Source organism: Panulirus ornatus, chromosome 73 (assembly GCF_036320965.1).
Source record: "Panulirus ornatus isolate Po-2019 chromosome 73, ASM3632096v1, whole genome shotgun sequence".
Taxonomy (NCBI): domain Eukaryota; kingdom Metazoa; phylum Arthropoda; class Malacostraca; order Decapoda; family Palinuridae; genus Panulirus; species Panulirus ornatus.
In genome coordinates, this window is record NC_092296.1 from 3,688,456 (window position 1) to 3,702,287 (window position 13,832).

A 13,832-nucleotide genomic window follows, 5' to 3' on the forward strand; every position below is an offset into this window, starting at 1 on the left:
CGAAGTTGAGCGCGGGAAACCTGCCGACGCCATCAGCGAACCCGCACCGCCCCACGCCTCTCTGATCCCTGCCCCCTCCACCACCCTCTACCACCACGCTCCTACATCCCGACCTCATCACAGACTCACTCTGTAACGGCACGCGGCTTCCCCAGGCCAATGTCGCTGCAGAATTATGAGAAGATCGAAAAAATCGGCGAAGGAACTTATGGCGTTGTTTACAAGGCCCAGGACCGGATCACCAAGAGGATCGTGGCGCTCAAGAAGATCAGGCTGGAGAAGTAAGTGTTTGTGAGGCTCTGGTGAGCTCGGGGGTTGCACTGTGCAAAGGGGGATATGAAATTGGCGTACGTGTCGTGTGGAAAGGAGATTAATTAAATGGTGGTGAGAATGGAGGTTGTTGATACGGGGCCGCGTGGTGGCCGAGGTAATGACCCCTGGGTTGGCCTGCCTTGGCCCGCGGACCCGCTTGGCTACACACCTCCCGGCCATTGGGATCTTACTGTGACTTGTAAACTTGCAAAAATACAGCAAAAAGTTAAGAATCTTCGATCTGTGCGAGTCGTGAGTTTATTAGTGCATGAGGGATGTACGAGTCTTGTGGCGTGAGATTTAAATGTTAAACAGTATTCGTAAGAGATTTATACTCATATTTCTGGTAATTAGAAATTGTTCATATCCTTGAAAGGACTTCCTGCTGGAAGTAAATTTAGTTGTATCATTTTGATTGGAATTGCATAAGCAAGTCTGGTGTAACCAAAGATTGATTTTAAGAAACCATGTTGCAAACATCTTTGTTTAACGAACTTGCACTGGATTATCAGCCATTCCTGTTGTGAGAAATACTTATTGAAAGTATTGAGAAAAGTAATTGGTATCTGAATATGGTTATTTTACCGACAAATGTGTATTGGTAGGTCAGAGTAATGTGTACTTATTGCTGCTTTTGTTTATTCTTGTTCTTATTTCCTTTAGATTTAAAGGTATTTGCAAATCAAGACCGATAAATTTTGTTAATTTTGATTTCATCGTGGCTAGAGATAATCATATTCTGTGAAGTGTATGGCATAATGTTTGAAAACACTTTAATCAGTCAGTTCTATAAGCATTGGCTGTTCCAATCACAAGCCAACTTACCATAGCTAAGGTGGATGGTAGGATGAATCTAAAAATAGTCTTGGTCATCTTTGTTGTTGGAGACACAACAGTGCCAACTTGAAGAAAGATAGCTGCTGTGTGTAAGGTAATTCCTTTAAAAATACAGTTAAGTATGATTGGTTACACTATTGGTTATGGTTCAAAAATCTAACTTCCTTGGTTATGGTTCATAAACCTATCAGCCAATGGGAGCTTTCCATTTTTTTGGTTGTTTAGCAGTTTGCCATAGCATCAAAGCTACCTTTGGATGTCGTCGTGTTCTACAATGCCTGTTTAGTGTTCAGACAATAAAAATGCAGATCTTGGTTCGAATCATTAGTTTATTTGATGTTCCAGAGCTTTACCGGTTAGGGTACTTAGTATGGGTGGAAATTAGATTATGTACAACTCGTAAGAAATCAATAGACCTGGTTTGGGCTTGAGGCCTGTCACTTGCAAGAGTAACTAAGGCTGCCGGAGACATATAACCACATTAATACATGTAAACCTGCAGATTTGAATTTGTACACGCTCATTGTGTATGATATTCAACAATTTATATAAGCCTCATTTAGCGTCTTGATCATGATTTATCTTGAATCAATACACTAGATAACATATACCAAGCACTCTTGCCTAACTGCTGTCAGAACATGACAGACTCAGCAGCTACATGCACCAATATAGGCCTCTCCAAAATCAGCCATTCCATGCTTTTGAGTTGGGAAAATACAGCTGCAGTACTGCAGGGAACTCGTATGACAAATTGTATATAGACATTATTGGCATGTATTAATCATATGATTATTTTTTGTTATTTTTTACGATTAAGCTACATGCTATGAGAATCACCCTGGATATGATTTGAAATCCAACGTCAGTCTCAATGTAAGCTGTTCGATAGAGCCAGATAATTGCTTTCTTGGCCTATTATACATCTGGCTTATCGTAAATCGGAATTACTATTTATGCAGCTATTAGTAATGTCTGGTGAACTATTGAAAATGGTGTCATAATGTGCATTTAGCACGATTGCCTTGTATACTTATTAAAGTGCACACACGAGCAAAATTCTTTTGCTGTGATGAGCCTTCATACTGTTCTGTTATTGTTGTTAAAGTAAATGGTTCTTCCCCTGATTTTTAATCTCAGCCAATTGATTCCATCAATTATCCATTGCAGCATACCAAAGTTACCACCATATTTCACCCACATATCATCAAAGATTGGTTTGATGCTCACTGTTAAAGTCAGCTTTAGATTACAATTTCTTGTGTATTGGTTTTTGTATCTTTTTTTGTTGGTGTATCATATAAGTACATATTGGCACGTGTAATATGGAAATATGTTTAGGATTTGTGAACTCTAGCTTGCAAAAACCCTTAAAACTGTTTGTAGAATATTACCTGGAGAAACCTCATATAGCACTGATGATTATTGTGTACGTAATGAAAGGAGCATCCATCCTGCCAGTTTGGGCCATCCAATACCAATATAAAGGATTTTATATATATATGTATATATATTTTCTTTCAAACTTCGCCATGTCCCGCGTTAGCGAGGTAGCATTAAGAACAGAGAACTGGGCCTTTGAGGGAATATCCTCACCTGGCCCCCCTTCTCTGTTCCTTCTTTTGGAAAATTAAAAAAAATGAGAGGGGAGTATTTCCAGCCCCCTGCTCCCTATATATATATATATATATATATATATATATATATATATTGCATATTATTCGCCATTTCCCGCATTAGCGAGGTAGCGTTAAGAAAAGAGGACTGGGCCTTTGAGGGAATATACTCACCTGGCCCCCTTCTCTGTTCTTTCTTTTGGGGGGGGGGGAAAATTGTAGTGAATGTAAGTAGATAAGGCCATTCATCTGTTCTTAGTGCTGTCATGAAAAGCGGTGTACAGATTTAAAAAAGTGGCTGACTGTGTGTGTGTATATATATATATATATATATAACATCTTTTAGTGCATGTTAATGAAAAGTATATGGATATTTGTATTGGCAACATCCCATGAACCGGTTGTGACAGTGAAATGTGGGAAGTAGTTAGAAGTAAGCACTGGGTGAGAAAAAATGTACAAGGAAATGAAAAAGTAGAAACTATGATTGTAAATATTATATATTGAATTGAGTGATTTTCCTATGAACTTTTTAGCCATTTGGAATGCATTCTCCAAGGTAAGATCATTCATTTGTATTATTTACAGTGTCTAGCTTGTCATTAATTAATATATATTTTTAACATTATGCTATATTTTATATACCAAATGTTTCATGACTTTAGTATGCTTTATTTCCTACATATACTGTGGTGTTTAGATAGTGATCATCCCCAAACAAATGCTCAAAAAAAGTTTCAAGGCCTTAAAAGTATTGCAGATTTATGTATATTGTAAACTTATTAGTTGGTGTACATATGTTAACCTTTTAAAAACATGCAGTTATATGTAATGTGTGACCATAAACGACGTATGATATTTACACTGGTGATGGCACATTTTAACACACACTGTGACCCCTTTAGCCAATTGACCTTGTTTGTACACTTATTACCTACAATAAGAGAACAAATGTGATAGGAAATGTACTGAAATCAGTATAAAGCATCAAAGATGCTAATTTAATTGGAAATGAGAAGACAGCAGGTAGCTAGCAGTGTGATGTATCCAGCAGATGTATTTAGTTTTCATATGTAGGTCTTTAAGTGCAAAACAGAAAAGCATTGTGTAATCTCTCTTTATGCTAGCTGGTCAGGTTTAACAAATTACAGTAGTGTTCTTGGTGGTGGTGACTGTGAAGAGATGGTCATATTAGCATTGATTTTGGTGAGGTTTTGAGGCTACTGCTTGAAGGATTTTCATGCACACTTCCTTTTTTCCACATACCATGATTGAGAAAAGTCTTTAATTTACTCAGCAGCTTTATTAATGTCTTCAGGTAATTTGCACATAGTTGAATATTAGTTTTTATGAAATTTCATTCTCTTCTAGAATGTTTGACTGCTGAACCCCTCCCGTTGTTACAGGAGTTTTAATTGTTGTGTACCATGCTCTTTACTATCATTATCTCTGAATGATACCAATCCTGTAATTGGTACTTTTTACATTTGTTTATCTAATTTGCTGTGTGAGTGAGTGCATGGTTAAGTGTCGTATAACAACAGATGGTTTTTCACTTTGATGAGGATAGCCTTTCATGATTCGGTTGTTTATCTGTTAGATACACATTGGAGTGGGAGCACCAACTAGGAAGAAAAGATTTAAGTACAGTACAAAGCTATTTCAGATGCTTCGGAAATAATGAATTCTTGAGATGATAGTCAAAAATTACTCTGAACTTCATCCTCTCCACAGGTACTATCACCTTTTTCTGTTAGTTTTGTACACGCACCATTTCATTCAGTTCTTTGCATTTTGCTTCAGGTGCTTCATGCTAAGGATGTGACTTTCCTCTGGGGAAACAGGTTAGTGCCTTCATTCAACGTTGTTTGTCCCAGTAACCATTCATTTCTAGTAGCTAGCTGGATTTGCTGATTGACATTGACCAGTTTTTTTAGTTTCTAACAGCATTCATATGAAGAAAAGTAGGGCTTGTAATAATACTGCTTTGTCATTTATTATCTTTTTTCCTTGTGAAGATGTGTTTAATATTCCCCTTGAAATCATCCACACCAGACAAGCTTGTCTGTTACATTAGTTCTCAGTCATTTGATTGTCTTTAAAAGAAATAATAGATTGTTTTTCACTGTGCCCTTGCACCGCATGTATGGGATATATATTATGTGGTGTGCAACTTTTTATTTATGCCTTGTCTTCCTTTTTTGATTATTTAATTTCATTGGAATTTTTGTAGAATGGTGCTAAAGTTCATACCAGTTCTTGTGCTACCTAGTGTGTGTTTGGGGCATTTTACTGTTGCCCGTGTTTCAGTTTTTGCATGCTTTCATTCTTGTTTATATGATAACTTATGAAAAACAGATGATAGAATCTACATAATTATATCAAAGATGTCCTGTGCTGGTGCAAAGCTGCATATTTTGAGGGGCTCACAGTTACTTAATTTGCATGGTAATTGGGAAAGGCTGATTTTTTATTGCAGTTGCAATTATTCAGAGCTTAGTGATGGAATGTTGATACAATTTATGTATATGGTAAGACATACATCTTGGCCTATAAATATTTTCAAATTAATGAGGGCATTAGCTCCTTTCCTGAAATTGTGTCTTGTGAATTTGAATGATACATGGAAGTGACGTTTGTAAAAGATGAGTAGTTATTTGCATATGGTGCCTCAACAGGAATGGTAATAAGAGCATTTATTTATCCTTTTATAGTTTAGATTTGCATCTTTAACAAGCATCAAATATGAAAAAATTGTCCCTAACATTCAATAACAATACTTCTGCATCAGTGGTAAAAACAAACATTTAGAAAATGTTAATGTAACTATATTTTTAGAATTACATTATTGCTTTCTGAACAAACCTTGCTCACATGATAAATTTTTCAGGAAAGCATTTGAATGCTGTCCATTTCGCTCACATTTGGCCCTATAATGCAAGTACCTCCTGTTCATTGGTTGCATTGCCTTCAAGAATTGTCCATTCCATGTACATATTTGATATGCAGACTGTGTTACATTGTAGGCTGAGACCCTGTTACTGTATTATCCTCAGCTTTGCATTGTGAAACTTTTAGTTTTCAACAGCACACCTGAGGTAGGACTGTTTAACTGCCCCCTGTGTCCACATGCACAACCACACCACAATTAAGTTTTATACCTGAGTACAGTTCTTGCCCACTGTTTTATGTATGGTTATGTAATCTCTATGTGGATGCACATTCACAAGCACTTCAGCAGCCCAATGAAAGTAGTTGATCCTGGCCTCTTATTCATTCCAAAAGGCAAACTTTGTAGATAATCTACTTGTTCATTCTAGAATCATCATGTAGGATTATGTATGCATATATTTGTAATGTAGACAGATCTTATCATTGATTCCAAAATAATTAGATCTTTTAATTTTGGGGGATTGGAGCTATTATTCCCTCAGAAAAATAAATTCATAACATTTAGCACCTTTAGGCACTTTGTACGTGATTCGGTGTATTGGCCTGCATAACGAAGATTAGTTCCAGACTCCCAGATATGTTACTCAAAGGGAGAAAACTCCTTTGGTTAAGGTTACGGTGCTTAGACTGAGTGAATTTGAGAAGGGCCATTTATTAATATATTTGAAGATAGAAGTAGCCGCCTTAGAAAGTTTAAAAGTACATCTAAGTTGTTAGATCAAGGACTTGGTATCATCCATGGCACAGATTCTGTTAGAAGTAGAAATTATAGCATAACTGGTATTATCCCAAATACATATTTTACAGGCATAACTCGGTTTTTGGATTACGACAAGTATCATCTTGGTGAGTAGGTCACTTTCCTTGAAAAACTAAACATAGTTGTAATGAAACAGATTTGTCTTTTCTGTTTGATCTTTCTTCTTGAATGTGTATCTGACAGGTTAAATAAACTTGTGTCAGGCTGTCCCTATTAAAGTAAAACTGACAACTCATTCTTCTGGGGATTTAATGTTATGTATTCTCGAATCTTGCATATATTTGTTTTGGCGACAAGTGAAGCGTGGAAACAACTGCCAGTTGGTTCTGTGCATAAAGGAGAGAGAGCCTTAGATTGGTATGGTCTCATACATGTGATAAATGACAGCTATGGCACTACAGCTGTTCGGAAAAAAAAGAGGTACAATGTGGAAGAAATGGGTTTATATAGCGAGAATTAGTAAGAGTTAGGGGTATTTCTGTTGATGCTAAAGGATCAGTTTGAGATTGGTTGCAGAAGTGTTTTGTTTGTAGATGTATGACTGGAGATATTGGTCTCATTTTTGAAATACATGAAACATCCCACCATTCATTGATGAAGTTAATGACCCATGAACTGAATTTTTGCAATTAACCCCTCCCCACTGGCTATGTACACATCCAGTCTATAACTGTCTTGTGTAATATACAGAAACCAGAGTGTACCATCTACAGCCTAAAATGGCTTTTCAAGATGTTGGGTTATTGGTAGTCCAGCCAGGTAGCTAGAGCTGTGGTTTAGCAGTGTTTAATAGCTATCACAGTCCTAGTTACCTAGCAGTGTTGCCTGGGTGCTGCTATTGCCAAGAGACCTTGCTACTGCTCTGCTGTTAAACAAGCGGGGACATTATGCTGTTCATCATGTGCTCATGTTGGGATTCTGAGTATGGCTCATCAGTGGAGAAAACTTGCAGAAATACATTTAATTTTATTGTTAAGTAATTATCATGTATAATTGACTATACCAGTTTTATGTAATATGCTCACTACCACAGTACTACCAGTTGTTGATGAAGCCACCTATGTCCAAAATTTCAGTAGTTCATGTGTGTATAATCAAGTATCAGTAAGAATGCCATATCTGATATTAAGTTAATGTGTGCATAGAACAGCGGTACCTGTGGCAGTGGTTGCATTAGGTATTTGTGGTTGGGTAGCACGCTGGCTGCTGTGGTGGATATGTGTTTTTGGTCATAGCACCACAGGATTCAGCATAATACTCAATAGCATGCAGCTGAGCCAAACCAATGTCAGTTTTGGAATTTGTTCCATCAGATAGAATTGTTAGGTAGAGTAAATGGTTTGTTGTGGAAATTGATTGGAAAATGCCTCAAGAAAGTAGGTTTGTGAAGTCTCATGGTGAAATAACCATATATCAAGGAATTGTGTTCCTGTTACATGTCTATGTTAAATTGCTACAGCTGTCATTTTGTTATTTTTTTGAATGATGTGTAACTGGGCCTAATAAATTAGTTGCTAAGTTTGTCAGGCTTTCAGGTAAATTTTTTTTCTTTATACGTGGTGCATATTAAATGCATTCATGTTATAATAGAGTGAATGTTTGCAGATGCGCAGTTTATTCTTCCTGATATTCCCCTCTAAGGTGGGAGAGGTAGTTATGAGAGAAAAAATGTACAAACAAAAAAAAAAAAAAGCTTGTTTACAAACACTGTCCAGAGCAATTGTTTCCTGTTTACCAATATCAATAGTGAGCTTTTAAAGATATTTTTCTGCTTTTCATCAATGTTGATGGTTTTTACTCATGGATGCAGCTTATTTGATCCTAAAGTAGATTATAACTGAAAGCTAGAGGTTGGACATATGCAAGGTAGGATGTATGTCTTTCTTTGTACTGCCTTGCAAGATCAAAACCTCCTCAAACTTGCAAAATCAGGATAAGCAATCATGTATTAAAAACTGGAATGTACAGGTGCTCTGATATGAGTATATTAGATGAGATGTAAAATAGATTAAGTGGTTAATAAGTGACCCCAGAAGGATGGGACTGTAAGGATATACAAAACTAGCCAAAATGTATATTTCAGTTTTCTTGGGGCTACCTCACTGAAGCAGGGGGTAGCGATACTGTTTGCTGTGTTTCTTTGGGGCGGGGGTAGTGCCAGGAATGGATAAAGGCAAGCAAGTATGTATGCATATGTATATTTGTATATGTTGATACATATATGTATGTTTATGTGCATGTGTGGCCATTTATATATATACATATATATGTGTGTGTGAGTGGATGGGCAGATCATCTGTTTCCTGGCGCTACTTCGCTGATGCAGGGAACTGCAATCAAGTACAATAGAATAAATAAATACATATATATGTGGTATACCGGGGTCGACATGCTGTCAATGGATTGAACCAGGGCATGTGAAGCGTCTGGGGTAAACCATGGAAAGTTGTGTGGGGCCTGGATGTGGAAAGGGAGCTGTGGTTTCGGTGCATTATTACATGACAGCTAGAGACTGAGTGTGAACGAATGGGGCCTTTGGTGTCCTTTCCTAGCACTACCTCGCACACATGAGGGGGGAGGGGGTTGTTATTCCATGTGTGGCGAAGGTGGCGATGGGAACAAATAAAGGCAGACAGTATGAAGTATGTACATGTGTATATATGTATATGGCTGTGTGTATACATATGTGTACATCGAGATGTATAGGTATGTATATTTGCGTGTGTGGACGTGTAAGGATATACATGTGTATGTGGGTAGGTTGGGTCATTCTTTCGTCTGTTTCCTTGCGCTACCTCGCAAACGCGGGAGACAGCGACAAAGCAAAATAAAATATAAATAAAATAAAATATATATATAGTGTCTGTGTGAACTGGGGTTTGCAACATATATTGTGAATTTGTTTGCAGTGATGGTGGTTTTGAAAAGCTTTTTGAGTTATTGTTCACCACATCAATAGACGAACTATTGATAGATTTTTTGGACTCGAAACACTCATTTGTAGTATCAGTGTCCTGATTTGAAAATTTCAGCTAGTGCTAAAATCAAGAAACTTGAATATAACTTTCATGAGGTAACTGTACTAAAATTGTTGTAAACAAAGTGCAGGGGGATTAAGTAGTTTGTTGGTAGTAGCTACTTGGGGAAGCAGAACATCACACAACAAGCAAACACCAATATATGACAATTTACAAAATTTGCTGTTAAATGTGGCAGTATATGAACGAGTATAGTGCAATGTATGTTCACTTCTTAATGGAACATAAAGAACAGTTGTGTAGAAGGTAGGGGGGATGTAAACAACTAGGCTGTGGATCTTTGAACCCTTAATAGAGGAATTACTTCAATTATTCCAAATTGAATACCCTTCATATCACATGAGTGATGGGGCCTCATGTAATTTCCTGTCAGGCTCACAGTAAGTGGTAGTTATCATGTTACTGACCATCCTGTCAAATGCAGAGATACATGAACAATTAGGGTAGTGTACTTTTTTTTATTTTTATAACAAATGGCCAATACTTTTTATTTTTGGGAAGGGATCCAAAGATATGGTTAAGTCAGCATTACGTAATCTTAGTTTTATGTAATATTTTATATTGTTATTTATGAGACAAAGATAACCAAATCATATGTCATTAACAGTGAGGCGGATGGAGTGCCAAGTACAGCCTTACGGGAAATATCCCTTCTAAAGGAGCTAGATCATGAAAATATTGTACGTCTTCTTGATGTGGTTTATGGTGATCACAAACTCTACATGGTCTTTGAATATCTTAATCAGGTGAGGATCATATGGTTTTGTGACAAGTCAAGAAGTACTAGATGTTTTAGATCTGAAACTTGTTAAAGTTTCACACCACCTGGGAGGGTTACGTGTAGATTTTTTTTCCAAGTTTGTTGTGTATTATCATTGTCTCAAATTAAGTAGTTTAAAGGTATGTTAGTTGCTATAAATTGTCATGATTGTTATATATATGGTAGTTCACATTATATCACGGTTCAAACTGTACTTTTTCATTTAATGGGTAGGCTTGAACAGAATATACTATAAAAGTAATGTTTGCAGTCATATATATTTTATATTCATTGTTAGCACACATCATTAAAGATCCTTCAGATTGCCCATGAGGGTAGTAATGAAATATCTTCACCATCCTTATATAAGGTGGACTTCCTGTGGCAGTACAGAGGAAAGTCTTGCTACATTTATTTGGGGGGGGATGCTTGTTTGTAAGAAGGGCATTTCTCTTTCCCATTGCAGTCAGTACTGCCTGATTATTCTTGTTTGCTTTTTATGGTATAATATAATGGGAAAGAATTTAGGAGGAAGTTCTCAATGGTTGTTGCATGGGTCATGTGTGCCAGTTGGCTTTTGTATTATTATGATTTGTGATGTGTTTATGAATGGGGATCAGCTTACTCCAGTGAAGTTTTATAGTTATGGAGACTGGTTAGTCATTCATTTAATGTAATTTTTGTGGGCACAATGCTCTACCATCCAATTATTTGAAATTATGAATTAGAAGTGTCAGAGAAATGAGGAATGCTGTTGGAATATTTGTGTGTCATAGGAAAATAATTAGAAATAAAAACAAAATAGGATTTAGGGGAAATATCTTGCACCCCAGAAGATACTGCATCAGGCAATTATTGATTGCATGGTAAAGATGGATTTCTGTTTCTAAAAGGACCTAAAGAAACTTTTTGATGAGTGTCGTGGAGGGCTTCCGACAGACCTAGTGCGGAGCTACATGCAACAGCTCCTGAGGGGTATTGCTTTCTGCCACACACACCGTATTCTTCACCGTGATCTCAAACCACAGAATCTTCTCATTGATGCCAAAGGTAAAAAAAAGAAATATGAAAAGGAAATTTAAATCTGTATGTATTTCGACATAGAAGGAACAAATTGGGTGTACAAAAGATTCAGGTTGTTAATGCAGGTTTTAAGGTAGTAATTTTCTGGAATCATGGCTGCAGAATCACATGAATATAACTTTGAATTTCAAAGACTTGAGAATGGGCATATCCAAGCATTACTGAATTAAAAATTGTGTTAACATTTATAGGTGCAATCAAGATTGCAGACTTCGGGTTGGCCCGTGCATTTTGCTTGCCAGTTCGAGCTTATACGCATGAAGTGGTAACCCTATGGTACAGGGCTCCAGAAATTCTTCTTGGAGCCAAGAACTATTTTACTGCCGTAGACATGTGGAGTCTTGGGGCAATCTTTGCTGAAATGGTTAGTACAGTAATGCACCAGACTGGTTGGTAATAATAATATAATTGATTCTTTCTGAATCTGTCTGTCTCTTTTACCTTCAGTTGTGCAAATATATTACTTAAAAAAGTATCTTCTGTCCTGTGTTGTGATTGACTGCACCATTTCAGAAGACTTTGATCCATGTGACTCAAATGATTCTTTCACACAATTTGTCCTCGTATCCTCAACATGTTTCTCCTAATTTCATCTTCACAGTGCTACACATTCATCTATTTCTGCTGCTTTCTTTATTTACTGTCATTAACTACAAAAACTATGGTTTGCACCCTTGTGTTACATAAGAGAGGTTCTTCATACGTACTCAACACCTCGAGTTCTTTCCATTCACCAGAGCTTTCAGTGCTCTTCAGTTTTCGTTGCAAAACTGTAATCACAACTGCTACTTCCCCAATACTTTCTTTTTTTTACCTTTCACATTATAATAAAGTGACGTTTTATGTCTTTTCAAGAACTAGAATCTCGCTTTGCATTGTCATGTCAGTTCAAGCTTACTCATGATCAAAGTATTCTGTTATTCCGCCTAACTTCTCAGATTTAGTTAACACATCATCAGATGATAAGTTTATTTCCATTAGTTTCACCATAGTTCAGCTGAATACCAGTGTCACCTAATGACTCATATCAATGAACATTTTTAATAACTTCCATACAATTCCACATTTATTTGTCTATATTTTTTTAATAATATAAAAGGATTTTTGGATAAAAGAAATGGCAAACAGTGTCACACAAACCTGTTGATCACCGCCATCATAATTACTGGAGAGTTTCATTTTGCAGTCTGCATCATATCTTACAATGTTATGATTAGGGTAAACAGTGCATCTGTCTTGGATATTAACTTCTTTCCCAATGGATCAGATGCACACCTACAAGTGGAATCGAATATTTTGATGCATGTAACTTATTAGTCTAATGTTTATAAGAAACTTATTTACTGAATAATTATTAGGGTCTACTAATAGCAAAGGACCCTCAACAGCTGACTCGGAAAGCTCTGTTCCCTGGTGACTCTGAGATTGACCAACTGTTCCGTATATTCCGGACTTTGGGAACGCCAGGAGAAGAGGATTGGCCAGGTGTGACTCAGCTACCAGACTATAAAAGTACATTTCCCCGCTGGGAAGTAGATGCTAATTATTCTATAGGGCAGTTGATCCCTCAACTGGACCATTATGGACGGCAACTGCTCTTGGTAAGTTCTTGGTATTTGATGAGAATATCATGGTTTGAAGAGCTGTTATCTTGAATCATGTTCACTGCTCTGAACATATGTTATATGACAGACAGCTTTACATTGCAAATTCAGAATGCTGTGAACCAATAATGTGGGAAAAAAATAGTTTACTGTTTACACAGGAGACATCATTTTAGTCACCAAGAAAAATTAATATCCCATTGTATATCATTCCAGCAAGCAAACTACTCATTAGTATTGTAAGCATACAGGGTACAGTTTTTAGGCAGACATTATTGTAAAAGGGATTCCAATAAACCTTATGGATCTGTACTCAAAGATTAATTGGTGCTGGTGTCAAAATTTGAGTCCTCCAGTATTCCATTGTGGCCTCAATTCAGTTAAATTCTTTTATTGACACAGGCTTAGGGGAAGACAAAGTTCGAAGCCCACAACAAGCCTGTACTGAAGAGACAGACAATGTCCCCAAGAGCGTGGGTTTATCTGTAATCATTTACTCCATTTCCAATGACAAGGATTAAGTGCATATAGGGAAGTACAATTTATGGGAATTAATTATTCATGAATGGGTCCCCCAGCCACTGACTCAGGCTTGTAAAGAGTAAGAATGTTGTTTCTTAGGGTTGACTTATTTATACCCAAGAGTTTGTTTCCTCAATATGGGAAAGATGAATTACTTTTAGCAGCATAGCCTATTCATGTGTCTTCACTATATGTACACAATGAATTTTTATTCTTAAGTTTATTAATTTATATGAGCATTTAGGTGTAAATACTTCAAATGTGTTTTGGTGTCCTAAATTGTGTCGTCCCAATTTTGATGTTTATTTATGCAACCCATTAATATGCATTGTCTCTTTAGAATATCTC

The 13,832-nt window shown here is 36.8% G+C and overlaps 1 protein-coding gene across 6 annotated transcripts in view; it reads left to right on the plus strand.

The window, feature by feature from the left end:
- LOC139748342 (cyclin-dependent kinase 2-like) overlaps positions 1 to 13,832 on the plus strand; it is a 16,426-nt gene continuing 2,594 nt past the window's right edge. The window contains exons 1-7 of one of the 6 annotated variants that reach the window (XR_011712640.1): positions 1 to 281; positions 4,549 to 4,609; positions 10,123 to 10,261; positions 11,169 to 11,325; positions 11,550 to 11,722; positions 12,717 to 12,959; positions 13,365 to 13,435. Coding sequence is in view for 5 of the 6 variants with exons in the window: in XM_071661407.1 (XP_071517508.1) it covers positions 176 to 281; positions 4,549 to 4,609; positions 10,123 to 10,261; positions 11,169 to 11,325; positions 11,550 to 11,722; positions 12,717 to 12,959; positions 13,365 to 13,370 (885 nt within the window). In the remaining variant the exon portion in view is untranslated. Of the gene's footprint in view, positions 282 to 4,548; positions 4,610 to 10,122; positions 10,262 to 11,168; positions 11,326 to 11,549; positions 11,723 to 12,716; positions 12,960 to 13,364; positions 13,607 to 13,832 lie in introns of those variants that run through there. The other 5 variants (XM_071661407.1, XM_071661402.1, XM_071661404.1 and 2 more) reach the window with 5 other exon arrangements.